The 14,440-nt window shown below is 39.2% G+C and overlaps 1 protein-coding gene across 2 annotated transcripts in view; it reads left to right on the top strand.

Moving 5' to 3' along the window:
- KDM7A (lysine demethylase 7A) overlaps positions 1 to 14,440 on the top strand; it is a 63,312-nt gene that overhangs the window by 11,719 nt on the left and 37,153 nt on the right. For both annotated transcript variants that reach the window (XM_080562869.1, XM_080562868.1), the window contains exon 2: positions 12,595 to 12,680. In XM_080562869.1, the coding sequence (XP_080418995.1) occupies positions 12,595 to 12,680 (86 nt within the window). The remainder of the gene's footprint in view (positions 1 to 12,594; positions 12,681 to 14,440) is intronic.

Genomic DNA, 14,440 nt, shown 5'->3' with positions numbered 1-14,440 from the left:
AGAGCTACATATACATATGCCAGATTAATATATAGATAATATCTTTTTTCCCTTCCAAAAGCTCTGGAGCTGAGTTGCACGGACTGTGATATAAAGATTACTTCTAAAAGTGTTTGTGTACTCAATCTAGAATAAAAGATGTGGAATTGTACCTTTTCAAGTAATGTAGATGACTTTAGATAGCTTATGAAAGAGCAAAGCTGCTTTCAGTAACCTGGATCTGAACTGTTTAGAGTTTGAGATTAAAATCAGTGTGTTAAATTGTAACCAGAATAAAAATAGTTGATACAGATAAAATTAAACCTTAGTGCTGATGTAACTCAACCCCCAAACTCTATTTAGCTTTGTTCTGCGCTATTTGAAGTTTCCATGTGGTCTGAAAATAACTATGCTTCATTAATTCCATCTGAGGAGGATTGAACAGTTAGATTACTGTAGATAGAATAATGTGTAGAAGCAAGTTATTGATATGTCATGGACTACAGGGATGCAGTTTTGCTGGTATGTTCCTCTGGACCTCTATAAGCAGCTGAAAATCCAATAAAGATCTCTAAATTATGGGCATTATCCAGTTGATTGAAGGAGCTTATTCTACTTACTGCTCTGCCAGCCAGCCAACATAACATCTGATATTTAAACTCATTATCTGTGTATCTGAAACAGTTTGCTTGTATCATAGCTTAAATAGAAGTTAATGTAATCAACTACTCCATCTGCGTTTAAAATGAGGATGGTGAGCAGCGATGATGAGCCAGTTTGCTCTCGGATTTCTTCAAAAATGAAGCGTCTGTCTCTGCTTGCTATTGACTTCCAGTTTATTTGCCATATAAAAGTAAGGTATTTCAAAGCTTTGGAAGCCATCGTGCGTTATTCTGTGTTGTGGTTAGAAAATGCAGAAATTATTGTGCTTGCTTAGAAGCTTGATCAAGGGAAAAAGTAAGTTCTTAGCAATGGCAGAAGAAGATTGTAGACTGGAGGGGGAATTAAATGACTGGGAGACAAAAGAGTATAAAAATGTTTTTGACTTTTGCTTTTTTTCCTAAGGGAGGGGAAATATTTAATGATTTGAATTTTGAAGGAAATAAATTCATTTTAGGTACAGCTGCAGAGCCTGAGTGTTCTGGTGAGTGTTAGGATGTCTTTAAAACCAATCACCAATCTGATTCAGAAACTTTTAAAGCAGTGTGTTCAGTTCAAGGCACCAATTAAAAGGTGCGTAAAGCAGCCTGAACGAACCTGCTGCTGCTGCAGTCTGTATAAACAGCCCCACAGTAAGTATCCCAGGAATAAGGGATTTGCAGCAGTGCAGTCTTAAAGGTTGTGCGAATGCTGGTTACTGGTGCTAGAGCGGGGGGCTAGGAAAGGGTACTGCCCTGTTGTTAACTGAAAGTTGTGTTCTCAAATCATGCCTGACATTTCCTAATGCAGGTGCACAGGTTAAAAAAAACCCAGTTGTTAGCTTCCTGATCAGTCCCTTCAGGCAAAGAAGCCTTTGTGGGTTTTCTACCTGTTCACCTTCATAGCTTTTATTGCGACTGGGCTTGAGACAGGTCTGATGGTGTCTACTGACAGCGTTACTCAGGATGTTGAAAGATGTACAGACTGCGCTGCATGAAGTAACAGGGTACTGATAGTACTTGTCGTGCGTGCATCATCTTTCTAAACAGCTTGTCTCTATTAGGCAACCTGATCTTTCTAAACAGCTCGTCTTTATTAGGCAAGCGGAACTACCAGGCAGCGCTCCGCAGGAGGCTGCAGTCCAGGCCCTTCGCTGGTGAGGAGCAGTCAACGCTTCGAGCTGTTGAGAAGGAAATGGAACTGCTGAAGATACCAACGAGATTGCCAGTGGATCAAAAACTGTTTTTAATATGTGGTGTAGATCACCTGAACAAATTGTTTGGCCTAATACTTAATGCTAAAGAGATTTTTTTCATATAAAAGAATGACATTAAATGTGTTTTTCTAAGGCTTGTGTGTGTGTAATTCTGGAATTTAAGAATTGCTGAGTGTGTCAGTATTGTGAGTGTTCTAAAACAAACTCCAAACCCCACACCCAGAACAGCAACAACAACAAACCCAGCCAAACAAAATGTGTGTGCACACAAACAAAGACATCAAGTCTCGTCTTCCAACAACCTGGCATCAAGCAACACTCCTTGTATTAAAAGCAGGCAGGTGTCTAAACATTTTCAGAATGGTCATCATGTTTCTCTCAAACTACGAGGTGGGAAACAGTCTGAAAGTTCATCTCTCTGATCTTGTTCTTCTTTACGGAGAGCCATCCTGTGGTTTAGAAATGTGGCTTTCAAACTGATCTGTTGGAGTTACTGGAAAGACAGTTTTGTAGGCAAACAACATGGACCGTGGCATAAAATCATGGCTCTGCCTGGTACCTGGCTCAGCCGTTCTTGCTCCTGGATCTACAGCTACCTGGTCTCAAGGAACTGATAAAACTAAATACTTCAAAGAAGGATCAGGATATCTAAAGGCAGTCAGAGTAAGACCATCATAAATGCTGTGCTATCTAAAAAGAGCTTGCTTCACTTGGCGTCCAGTGCCAAGTATCTCTTGGATGTGATAACATCTTTTTTTCTGTGTTGTGCAGATCATACAGTTAAATTCTAGGCTGTTTTTCAGGTCTGTTTCAGAAGAACATCTCTCCCTGCAACCTGATTGTGTAAGCTGTTGGCAATCCATTAACCCCTGCTAGTCCAAGCATCAGTGCACAGTGAGGGTAAGGTTACCCCATAGCCCCGACCAGCCTAGCGATTTCTGCTGCCAGACAGGGCAGTCCTGCTTCTTACAGCCCTCTCCAGATTGCGCAGTCCCGCTCCCTTTCACAGGCTGGCTGTGATAGCTGTCTGTGCTGTAAGGTGACCTGGTAAACCGGGAACTGAACTGGTTAGGTTAGTTTCTGTCAGATAGGCAAGTGAAAACAAGGTGCTTTGTAACCAGACTAGTGCTGGGGCTATGGCTGAGGAAGGGAATGAGAGTGCTTGGTTGGAAGTGAATGAGGAGCTTGCCTCTTCCAGTGGCTGCCAGCTGCTAGATCAGTGCAAGCTGTATCATGTCACTGCTTCTTGAAATTTGTTTGTCACTGTGGGTAGAGCTTCAGTTTCTCTTCAAAGACAGCTTTTGATTCAGTTCACTTCCTACTTTTCATCCTCTTCCACTGCCCTCTCCTTAGAACCAAATAGCCGGCTTGTGCGTTTGGTGCACAAAAGGACCTTGCTACCTACCAGGAAAAGAAGCCTGGTACAAACTCTGCAGTGTAACCAGGACTGGTTTGTATTGTCTGTGGCCAAAGGAACTGGGACTCAGCACCCCTTAAACTGCATCATCTGCAATGATTCATTAAGGTAGAGACAGAATTAGTCTGTGCAAGTTGGCATGGAGGAAGAGAAAGATGAAAATAACACCAGTGAAAGTTGAGGCAAGCACATGTGTGTAGACAACATATAACAAAGAAGCCAGTAACAAAGAAACCAGTTTTCCTAGAATTACTTAAATCCAGTCTTAATGCTTCTTTTTCTTTTCTTTTTTTTTTTTTTTCCTGCATCAGTTGTGGGGAGGGCAGGCTAGCTTTCATTTACTTCATCATGCTTCTAGCAGTTACTTCAGCCGCCATCTCTTAGCAGATCTGTAAGACCAGGCAACTGGTTTCCCTCTTCTGGTGTGTCAGGCTGGGCATACTGGGGGGGCAATGGAGGCAGGCGGGAGTACGAGCTGCAGCACAGGGCAGTCCTGGACTCCTGAGCTGATTGCTAGTTTTAAAGTGCTGAAGAGATGCTCTTCAGGTCAGATTGATGTAGGCTTCTTTTTCTTGCTTTCCTATAAATCATATGTCATGATTCACTTGCTGGTGTCATCCTGGTTTATCTCATCTAATCACTTTCACACTGAAATAAGGCCTTCAAACACCACTGCAGCTTTTAAAGGCTTTTTTCTCTCGGCTGTCACTGACATACTGTTTAGTTTTGAGGTCTGCCGTAGTTTACTTAAATGTGATTTTTCTGATCTTATTGAGGCAGCTTATTTTGATAAAAATCTACAGTAAATGATCTAGGTTCCTTCAGACCTTCATTTCTGTAAAAGTGTTTTCAAAAGGATGGGGACAAAAATGAACTGTAAATATTCTTTTAAAGCAGCTTAATGCGGTCGGTATAGTTGGAAAGAATAAGCAGAAATCTCTTATTGCATAAGGAGAGATAAATCGTGTGTGCGCTTAATGGATGATACTAAACAGAAGGAATACATCCCAAGTACTTCAGCGATGTTAACTCTGCCTTGTCACGAAGTTATTACTAGCAGAAGTACTTCTCTCATAAAGCTGTTACATGTAATTCATGGTGGTAAGCCAGTCTGTGTGTCTTCTCCTGACACTCCTATCTGGTGATGAAAAGGTTGTTTGCCTTCGGTGGACATTTTTGCATGTGAAGTTCTTTGGAAATCCTGAGCCTGTACTTATTTTGACTGCAGCTTGAACCCTGCCCCAATTTGTAATAGTTATATAAAATCATTGTATGGAAAATCAGTGTTCCACGTAACCTTTTCATAAGCATAGATGATTAGATACATGATTATGCTGATTATACAAAATACTCAATTGTCAAAGTATTCTATGAAAGTAGGGATCCTTTCTCTCTTTACTTCAATGTAGCAGTTTGATTGTACTAATACACCAGATCTTTGGAAACGTATATGTTCACTCTCAAAAATGTAGCAATTCATTTTCTGATTGGACTCGAATTAGAAAATCAGAAAATTAGAATCAATGTGCAAATAAGTTCAGTGTTGTTTCCCCAAGACTTCAGGTCCCATGGTGGTTAAGTTGAATACATCCCTAAATGTAGGTGGAAGGTTTTGTGTATCCATACCCGAACCTATATTGTTACGTAACTAGATAGCTTTGTTCCGTTGCTCGTGGCTTTCCTTTTACATTTCTACTTTTCAGAATCCGTTCTGTGGAGCTGAGCTTTCTTTGCCAAAATGGCACTTGCTGATTTTTATTTATTTTATCCTCTGTGCTTCGGGTGAATGAAAAGCAGTGGTACTTCAAAGAGAAACTATTTATATTGATTTTCTTTCTCAATGGAAGAATGTGCTTGAGTGTAGGCATTAAAAGTGTCTACTGCAAGGATGATACCACCATGGGTATCAAACTTTAGGTTTTGATTCTGGATGTCCAGAGAGTCTGATCACTAGAAAGCCCTTTGGAAATTAAAATAGATCATGTACCTATCTGCATGTTTGTATTACTGTGACACATCACGTCAGAGAAACACTACTTAATTTAAAAGGAACAGGGATCAATTACATTAGGGAATACTAAACCTATATAATGAATGTTTATATTTTTAGTGTGTGATGTAATGATTAATCTAGAGGAAGATCTCATAAGACTGAAAGATGTCTGAGCAATCAAAGAGGGGCAGAGTTGTGTGTTAATGGCATGCAGCATTGTTATTCTTGAGGTTGTCGTATGAAAAAGTATTTTCTGGAGAAAACTGGTAGCCCTAAGAGAAGGAATACTTGCTAGAGATAAATGTTCTTCTTTTTTGATTTTTCTTTTTAAATAGTGTATTTATGTATTCTATTTGAAATGTGCTTATAGGAATAGTTCCCCTTAAAACATACTTTGCTTTGGAAAATTAATAAATATGGAGAAAATAAAAGCTCAAATACGTTCCTGTTGGGTGTTTTTTGTATAATTTGTTTTATGGCAGTATGTTTCTAATATTTAGTGAATAGAAGTCCGCCACTTCTTTTAAATTATTTAATTATCAGAGTAAATCCCTGCATAAGCCTAAAATTACAGTTTCCATTGTGATTCCAGAGTTGTTGCCATACTTATCGTGGTAAGACTAAGAGGAAGCTGGTGGTTCTTTCCACATTTCCATGTTGATTTGTATTTTGGTCAGTTTTATTACTGCGTGTTCATATTTATGTATGCAACTACATGCATTTTGAAGAAGGGAAAATATCTAACTGGTTAATTTTTTTTAAAAGCTTACCACATTTATTTTAAGTTTTAGACTCTCCTTCAAACGAACTTAATTTTTTAGCTGTTTTTGTTCTACAGTAGTCTGACATGTAGTCTGACAACAGTACTGTCACGCTGACTTCGTCTTTCTATTCCTAATTAATTACTTTCATATCTTCCATGAAGGAGTAACAGTTGTGGCTTCAGAAGTACTAGAGAACTATTTAGCTGTGGCAGTGACATCTTCAGTACTTTCATTGTTTTATCCTGTAAATATTGCCTATGTGACATCCTTGCACCACTTGCATAGTATAGGCTTGAGTTAACGACTAAACAGAAAACTAGTTTGCCAAATTGACTTTGTACCTAATCCCCTTGCTGGGTAAAAATGCTTCTCTTTGCATTCTTGGGATGGGGTATGCAAAACCATTCTTTGCATACCTTGCACCTTGGCTAATTAATTTCGACAATTAGGGCAATAATATTTTGGGTTTTGTTGTTAAGCTCAAATACACAGAAATGAAAGCAGCAACTGCAGACCTTGTAAACTGAAAAGTTTATTGTAGTACGTGCCTACCACTTAGATAGTTCTTTGCTCAGTATTTTAATAGGAATATCTCTCATTTGTGATTTGAAATTTAGTAGTAAGGCCTGATACAATCTTGTGTGTGTATTGTCAGCCTGAGATTGCTCAAGTGACATCTCTTTCCTATTGTTGAGCAGTCATTTTTAGAAACCCAAAATAGGTTAGAAATGAAATAAAGCATTGTTTTCGAATAACACATCTTAAAAATTCCACTAAGCTTGTGTTTGGTAAATAGTGAGGTATTTCCGTAACTGGTAACACTTGAATTATTTACTTACGTTTAAGACTCTTATTGTCAGGGTTTCTGAAGTCTGTTTGAAAAAGTGAGTTGAGCAGGGGCTAACTTGCTGCTGATCGGCTTGCTTAGCTGACTTGATGTGTGGCTGCCTGATGGTTAGATCTAGTGACAGACACAAGGGGAGTATATGGTCAGGCAGTTGCGGGAGGCAGGTTGGGACCTTTTCTTCGGAGCAACAGCCACGCTCAGTTTAATATTCTGAGAAACCGTACCCCGAGGTAGTCGCTACAGTTTTTGGACAATTAAGGTTGTCACATTACTAATTGATCCCTGCTACCTCAAGAACTTAAGTATTCTTTTTCTCGTTCCTGGTAAGACACAGTAGGGAATCACTGTCTATACGTCTTCTCAGCTCTTTTGGAGGCAAACTGGAAGTCAAAAAAGGATTTTGGGATCTGTTCTTTCATGTAATGAGCAGGAGTCAATGGGAGAAAAGCCTATACCCCTAGTAATTGTGTATAGCCCTGCATTCCTAATAACGGGGAACATGCTGTAATAGCCCTAGTATTTTTCATCTGTTCCAGCATTTTTGATTTTTTTTTTCCCTACTGGATGTCAAGATGTGTGCTTTTTCTTCTTCCTTGTACCAGATAATGCCTGCAAGTGCTTTCTGAGACATAGCAACAGAAGCTTGTGGGTGTCGATGTAAGGGGGAGTTGAAGAAGAGGATGTGCTGAGTTCTTGCTCAGAAATAGGATAGCGGAGAAAGAAAAAGAAGAGTACCCACAGTATTTATTCAGGGAGAGTATAAGTGTATCTCTGAAAAAACAATTTTTAGCAATTTTAGAGCTTGGAAAAGAAAGAAGGTATTGTGTCTAAACATACTAGCAAGAATGAATACAAGATTTGCATTCATTCCCTTTTATACTTGAAATTTTATATAACGGTAGAGTATATAGTCTTTTAATAAGATAGCTTTTCATGTGATTATCTCTTATAAAGGGGATGTGAAAATAAAGTCTTGAATCAAGAGTGCTTTGTCTTCTGTGTTGGCTTTTTTTTTTCCTGCTGAAACCAGGATTCTTTCAATGAGACCAACAACAGCAGTTAAGCAATATCCAGAATGCTATGGATGTGCTTGATAACGCTAAAAGTGGTGAAAAGAAAAAAAACAAGAATAGTTTGAGTAAGCAGCTATTAGATTTTGAAGGTGCAGCAAACCTTCAGGTGACTGACCTGGCTCTGATACTTGATCCACCAACACTGCTGCTGTAGCAGAGAAGAGCAGCCCAGTGCCTTGGATGGGTTCGTGCAACCATGCAGTCTTCAGGGACAGTGTTTCCTGTAAAGTTGTGGTGGTTTCACATGGGTAGGTAGATAAGCTCCACCATGATGCTCGCTCACTCCCCTCCCCCCAAAAAAAACAGAACAGGTTGAGAAAATATGACGAAAAGAACAGCTTGTGGGTTGAGATAAGGACAGGGAGATGGCTCACCAATTGCTGTTATGGGCAAAGCAGGCTCAGCATAGGGAGATTTATGTAATTTATTGCCTATCAGTGGAAGACTTGAGCAGTGAGAAACTAAAAACACTTTCCCCCCCATCCACCCTATTCTACCTCTTCCCCCAGAGCGGCACAGGGGAATGGGGGTTGTGGTCAGTCCTTAACACTTCTCCACCACTCCTTCAGGGTCACTGCCTGCCCCTGCTCCACGTGGGGTCCCTCCCACGGGATGCCGTCCTTCCCAAACTGACCCTGTGGGGGCTGCCCACAGGCAGCAGCTCTTCAAGACCTGCTCCCACATGGCTCCGTACCACGGGGTCCATCCCCCAGGAGCAAACTGCTCCAGCACGGGTCCCTCACTGGCGGCAGCTCCCCCCAGACCCCTGCTCCTGCGTGGGCTCCTCTCCACGGGCTGCAGCTCCGGCCCGGGGCCTGCTCCTGCGGGGGCTCTCCATGGGCCGCAGCCTCCTCCAGGCCACATCCACCTGCTCCACCGGGGGCTCCTCCACGGGCTGCAGCGTGGAGATCTGCTCCGTGTGGGACCCATGGGCTGCAGGGGGACAGCCTGCTCCACCAGGGGCCTCTGCACAGGCCGCAGGGGAACTTGTGCTGCGTGCCTGGAGCACCTCCTGCCCTCCTGCTGCACTGACCTTGGGGGCTGCAGGGCTGCTTCTCTCACATTTTTCTCACTCCTCTCTCCCAGCTGCTGTTGCGCAGCAGGTTTTTCCTTTCCTGAATTATGTTCTCTCAGAGGTGCGGCCCATGTCCCTCAGCTCTGGCCAGCAGTGGGATGGAGCTAGCTGGAGCTGGCTCTTCACTAACGTGGGGCAGCTGCTGGGCTTTGCTCACAGAGGCCACCCCTGCAGCTTCCCTCTACCAAAACCTTGACACATAAACCTAATACAAAAGGTATTGGGCTTGAGTAATCTCTTCCTACAAGGCATTCCAGCCCAATCATGAAATTGTTGAATCCACCATTCCAAATTATCTGTACTCATCTACTGACATATAAATGAATAGCAATACTACAGTAGAGAACAGCATTTGTAGGTTCTTTTCTTAGGTGAAGGAAGGCTTATTTTCCCTTTACTTAAAAACAGTGATCCATTAGTAGCTATTGTGTATGTTGGACAGTCCTCCTTTGGTTGTTTCTGATTTATGTGTGCTGCTTTTGTATACCTAGAATTTGAACAGTCAAATGGGAAGTTCAGACTAAAGCCAAGCCACTTGCTTTCTCATGAGACTTAAGTCCGGACAACTGGTTCCTTGAACTTTGAGTAGCAAAGGATTTCTTTGCTTGCAAGGGATGGGCATGTTCTTTTGTGTGGAAAAAAAAATATTACTTGCCAGATTCTTCTACTACCTCTTGCTGACCTTGCCTTGATACGTGAGGATTAGTCTACAGCCTTCCTGCAGGAGATGAGCAATTCAAAAACTAGGTAATATATACTGAAGACATTTCAACCCAAATGGGTGGAGAGGTGAAGGATTATAACAGTATTTCATTCAGGAAAGCATCCAGTGGATTGGGAGTGTTACTGTTTGAGTATGCTAATGCTTTTCAGGCCCTCTCTCTTAGTGACCTTGCTTTGATACTTGAAGTCTGAAGTTGCACTTATCACAGTAATTGATTGTTTGCTGGTAGCCAAAATGATTAATGTCACATTTGTCTGTGCATGTTGCAGAAAGAGACTCAGGAAAGTGACTTATGGTGCTGTTTGTGATTGATACCCTCTATGGCATCCTTGTCAGCACTTGTTCTTGCGGGTGCAGGATCCTCCTTTGCCCTTTGCGTCAGTCAGGTATCTGCTGGTAGATTCCCTTCCTGTATCTCCCAGGTAGTGTTTTGCCTTTCCAGTTAGTTCTGAACTTTGAGCACAAATCACAGGTTGAAATTGTTGGCTTTTTTACTGAGTGGCTGTTCCAACTATTGTAATCCCCCTCCAGTATCACCTGTCTCTGTACACAAAGCCCGTGGTGCCTTCAGGAAAGGGCTTCGTGATTAAGCCTTTGTGGGCTTAATCGAGTCAGGGAAAGTGCTTGGTATTTAAAAGAATTTCTGTTTTATTTTCAGGTTGTCTGTAGTATTTTATAAGAGACAATAAAGTTAATGCTCTTAAACAGAGTATGACAAGCAGGTGTCAAAGCTTGAAGGAACTATTGCTATGCTCTCTAAAGTTCTTACCGTTAGTCCGCAAGATAATCTGGCTGGGATGATGATGACCAAGTTAGATCTACATCACAAAAAAGGAATAAAGGGAGTATGTGAAATTTTTACACAGAGCAGTGCTTCATTGAATAATTATGCAAATCTCAGCAAGATACAGTCCAACACAAATATCTTCAGCTGTTTGGAAATCAGAAAATTAGCTAAAATAGTGAGATTCTCAAGTGTATGCATAAACCAGCCTTCTGATTTGGGCCTTTTGGAGTGTATATTTTAAAACAGTTTTCTTATAATAATAGGACTGAGTCACTCTTCAATTCTATCAAAGGAGAGAGAATATAAGCAAAAAGAAATTGGATAAGCATTTTAAAAGATTGCTTTTGCCTTTGTTTCTGTTTATATGTCAGCTGAATCATGTAATAATTTCTGTAGTTGTGATCTTAAAAAGATGCAAAATATTGAAATAATTTTGATGAAACATATTTGGCAGCTGAGCTTTATATTCAGGTTTTAGAATAGTACACACAAAAAGTTATATAACCTTAATTTCATGTGTTGTTTAGTGAATGGCTAAGTAGAAGAACCAGCTGAAGCTGTTCACAAAGAATTCAGAATGATGTGCTTCTCGTTGAGAGATGCTTTTTAGTTTCAGATTTGACTTGCTCATTGGTAAGCTTTGAATGCTGGACTATTTAGTGTGTTGTTTTAGCAGTTGTTTAGCTGATATTTTCTGGATCATGTCATCAGTTTTGGCACTAGGTTGCTAGGGCAAAGACTTCTTGTAGCTGGGCCATTTCAAAGCTTCAATGTTTAGGCTGTTGTTACACTTTTGAGATGAAGTGGGTTACTTGAATGGAGTAGTGTTTAAGTTCTCATGTTCCTAGAATGCATTAAATGGAAAGATGTAATTGTGGTGTAAAAATTAACGTTGCAGTCTTGTTTCCCTATTATAAGGTCAGCATTTTTCTAAGCTTCAGTGAACTTTTGAGAGAGAGAATTCTGTCAGGATTCAGATTCTACCAGCAAGTAGGGATTTTTGTTCTTGTGAGCTCTGTGCAAAAGCATGGCTTCTCCGATTCATTTCTAGCATTTGATCTTCCAAAAGATTGACTTCCTTTTGGCTTTAAAATATTGTTATTGAGATAGTAGAGTAGATATTTTCTCATGACTGTTATAAAGATCTTCAACTTTAATCCCACTTTGACTGCTTTATCTGGGGAAAATGTGCACAAGGAAAACATTACTACAAGCGTGATTTTTAAAATCACAGAAACACTGCTATAATGTGATTTGTGTGATCACAGTGTACTTTATATAGCTAGCACTGGTAGTGTAAAGATTTCAGGGGTAATACAAAAGTATTGGGGTAGGAGTTCGTTATGTACTTTTTGCAGAAATATATGAAAAAATCCATGTTATCTTATAGAAATTGGCAACACGTAGGTTTCAGATTTTTTTCTTTAAATTATAAATTTTATAAAGAGAATTGATAGAATGATTTAGTGTACACTGTTTAATGAGGATCAAAGCCTTGGGAGAGGGGGTAGAGGGCAGTGGTGTATATTATGGAGTCTTTTTAAAGGAGCTTGATTCTTCTTTTTTCCTTTTCCTTTTCCTTTTCCTTTTCCTTTTCCTTTTCCTTTTCCTTTTCCTTTTCCTTTTCCTTTTCCTTTTCCTTTTCCTTTTCCTTTTCCTTTTCCTTTTCCTTTTCCTTTTCCTTTTCCTTTTCCTTTTCCTTTTCCTTTTCCTTTTCCTTTTCCTTTTCCTTTTCCTTTTCCTTTTCCTTTTCCTTTTCCTTTTCCTTTTCCTTTTCCTTTTCCTTTTCCTTTTCCTTTTCCTTTTCCTTTTCCTTTTCCTTTTCCTTTTCCTTTTCCTTTTCCTTTTCCTTTTCCTTTTCCTTTTCCTTTTCCTTTTCCTCTTTTCATGGCATTCTCTGTTCAGTGGTAAACTGTTACTCAAAATTTATGTGGCAACCTAGTAGTTGAGATAATTTGGTATCTCATTATGATTTTGTAGACTAAGCATATTCTGGTAAAGACTTAAGATGTAATTATTTTTTGGCTTGAAAGATAAATCTTGTTTGTATTCTCATTAACATTTTAAAATATTATTGCAGCTGTGTTGGGGTAGAGGAGCATCATGCTGTTGACATTGATCTGTACCATTGTCCCAACTGTGCAATTCTCCATGGACCTTCTCTAAGTAAGTATGGGTTATTCAGATATATATTATTCACATATATTTATTTTATATTTTTAACGTCTCTTCTCTCGAAGCGCTATTGAAAAAGACTATTCAGAGGGATGTTCAAGATGTCTGATTGTTTAGGAGGTACTGGTTCTATGTGACAAACTTTGAACTGAAAAAAACAACAACAATCACAATAACAAACCTACAAGCTGTCTTTTTTTGAGAGAGGTTCCTTGATCTGGAGATGAAGATAGAATAAAATATAAACCACAGCTATAGATTAGAGAAATCAAAGTGTGCAGAGCTAGAAGAAAACAATCTGTACTTGACAGAGAGAGAGAGACCAAAAGTTAGGGAATCATTAAAAAAAAAAAAAAAGTCAAGTACAGGTTGTGATGCATTCTCCTACTGTATATATTACATGCTACTTTAAAAAAAAAAAAAAAAAGAAAAAGAAAAAAAAGTTCCAAAAGACTGCTCACTATTCTGTATTTTAATCATGAAAATCCTCATACCTAGGAAAGCAACCCTGAGAAAATATAAAAGGTAGCTCTCTTATCTTTCTTGATGATTAAAGAGTATACGTCACAACAATCCAGTGAAATTTGAGAATTGGAGCTTGCTGTCTTACTTTTCTTTTATGTCCTTGAGACTTACACTGCTCTGAATTCGAGGTATCTGATTTGTAAACATGTTTCCACCAAGTTACAAGGAATTTTGTGAGTTACCGGAAGAGGCTGAAACAGAGTGGCAAGAGAGGCAGACCTCTTTGGTTCTATCAGTAGATACATTCACTGTAGAGATCTGGAGTGGAAAGATAACATTTCACTTCTGAAGAAAATGTTTTTTGTCCTTCTGTAACTACTGCAAGGGCACTGCTATATCTAATTCCCTAGATTTTTCAACATGACTTCTGTTCTCAAAAGAAAGTAACGTAAAAATGAATTTCACCTATCCAGCAATGAATTAAGTTTCTATGTTCAAACCTGAAAAATGTATATATGTACTGTGTTTCTTACGCACTAACACAAAAAATGTCTATATGTGCTTAGTGTCCAAGCACTATGTTGTGGTCATTTGTGTTTTTTTCATATATATTTTTTTCTTTGCTTGAAGACCACTTAATGGTTTACAGCCATCTCAAGATCTAGAATCTTTACAAAGCTGAATTCACTTTACCATTTAGAAACAATAATTTTGAAACCACTGCACCTTCATTGGTAGTTTTGTGGAGTATGAATGGAGTGATTAATTTCACATATTTATGTAATTAATACATGTTGTATTATATGTATTTTGTATGTAGGTTATATTTAATACTTTCAATATTAGCTACCTTCATGTTAGGGCCTGAAAGGTAAGATAAATGCTCTTTTACTTGCTTGTGGTTTTTACTGTTCTGGACATCTCTTTCAGTTAAAACGCTGTATGTGTCTCTTGTAAATAAGAGTAAAATATCAGCCATTTCTTTTCCCACCTTTCTGCCTGTATTTTTTTTTTTCCTGTGGAATAGAGGGACTGGCAGAAAGAGTAGAAGGGAGTACATATGAGACTTTCAAAATACTAAAAATCTAGAGAATTTGGAGCTTTTTTCTTTTGTTTATTTGACAGAACTAGTGTGCTTTATCATCCTGTTGATTCCTGTGAATAACCTTTTTTTTTTTTTTTTTTTTTAATGCAAAGGCTTCTAATGCCAGCTTTGTTTCACCTGCAGCAATTTGAGTCATTTCTGTGTTGGAAGTCTTTTAAAAGACAAGAATCAGTAGTAAAAA

The sequence above is a fragment of the Anser brachyrhynchus genome (assembly GCF_964034855.1).
Source record: "Anser brachyrhynchus genome assembly, chromosome: 1".
Taxonomy (NCBI): Eukaryota; Metazoa; Chordata; class Aves; order Anseriformes; family Anatidae; genus Anser; species Anser brachyrhynchus.
The sequence above is the reverse complement of the archived record's forward strand: the minus strand, read 5'-3'. Positions and strand labels throughout refer to the sequence as shown.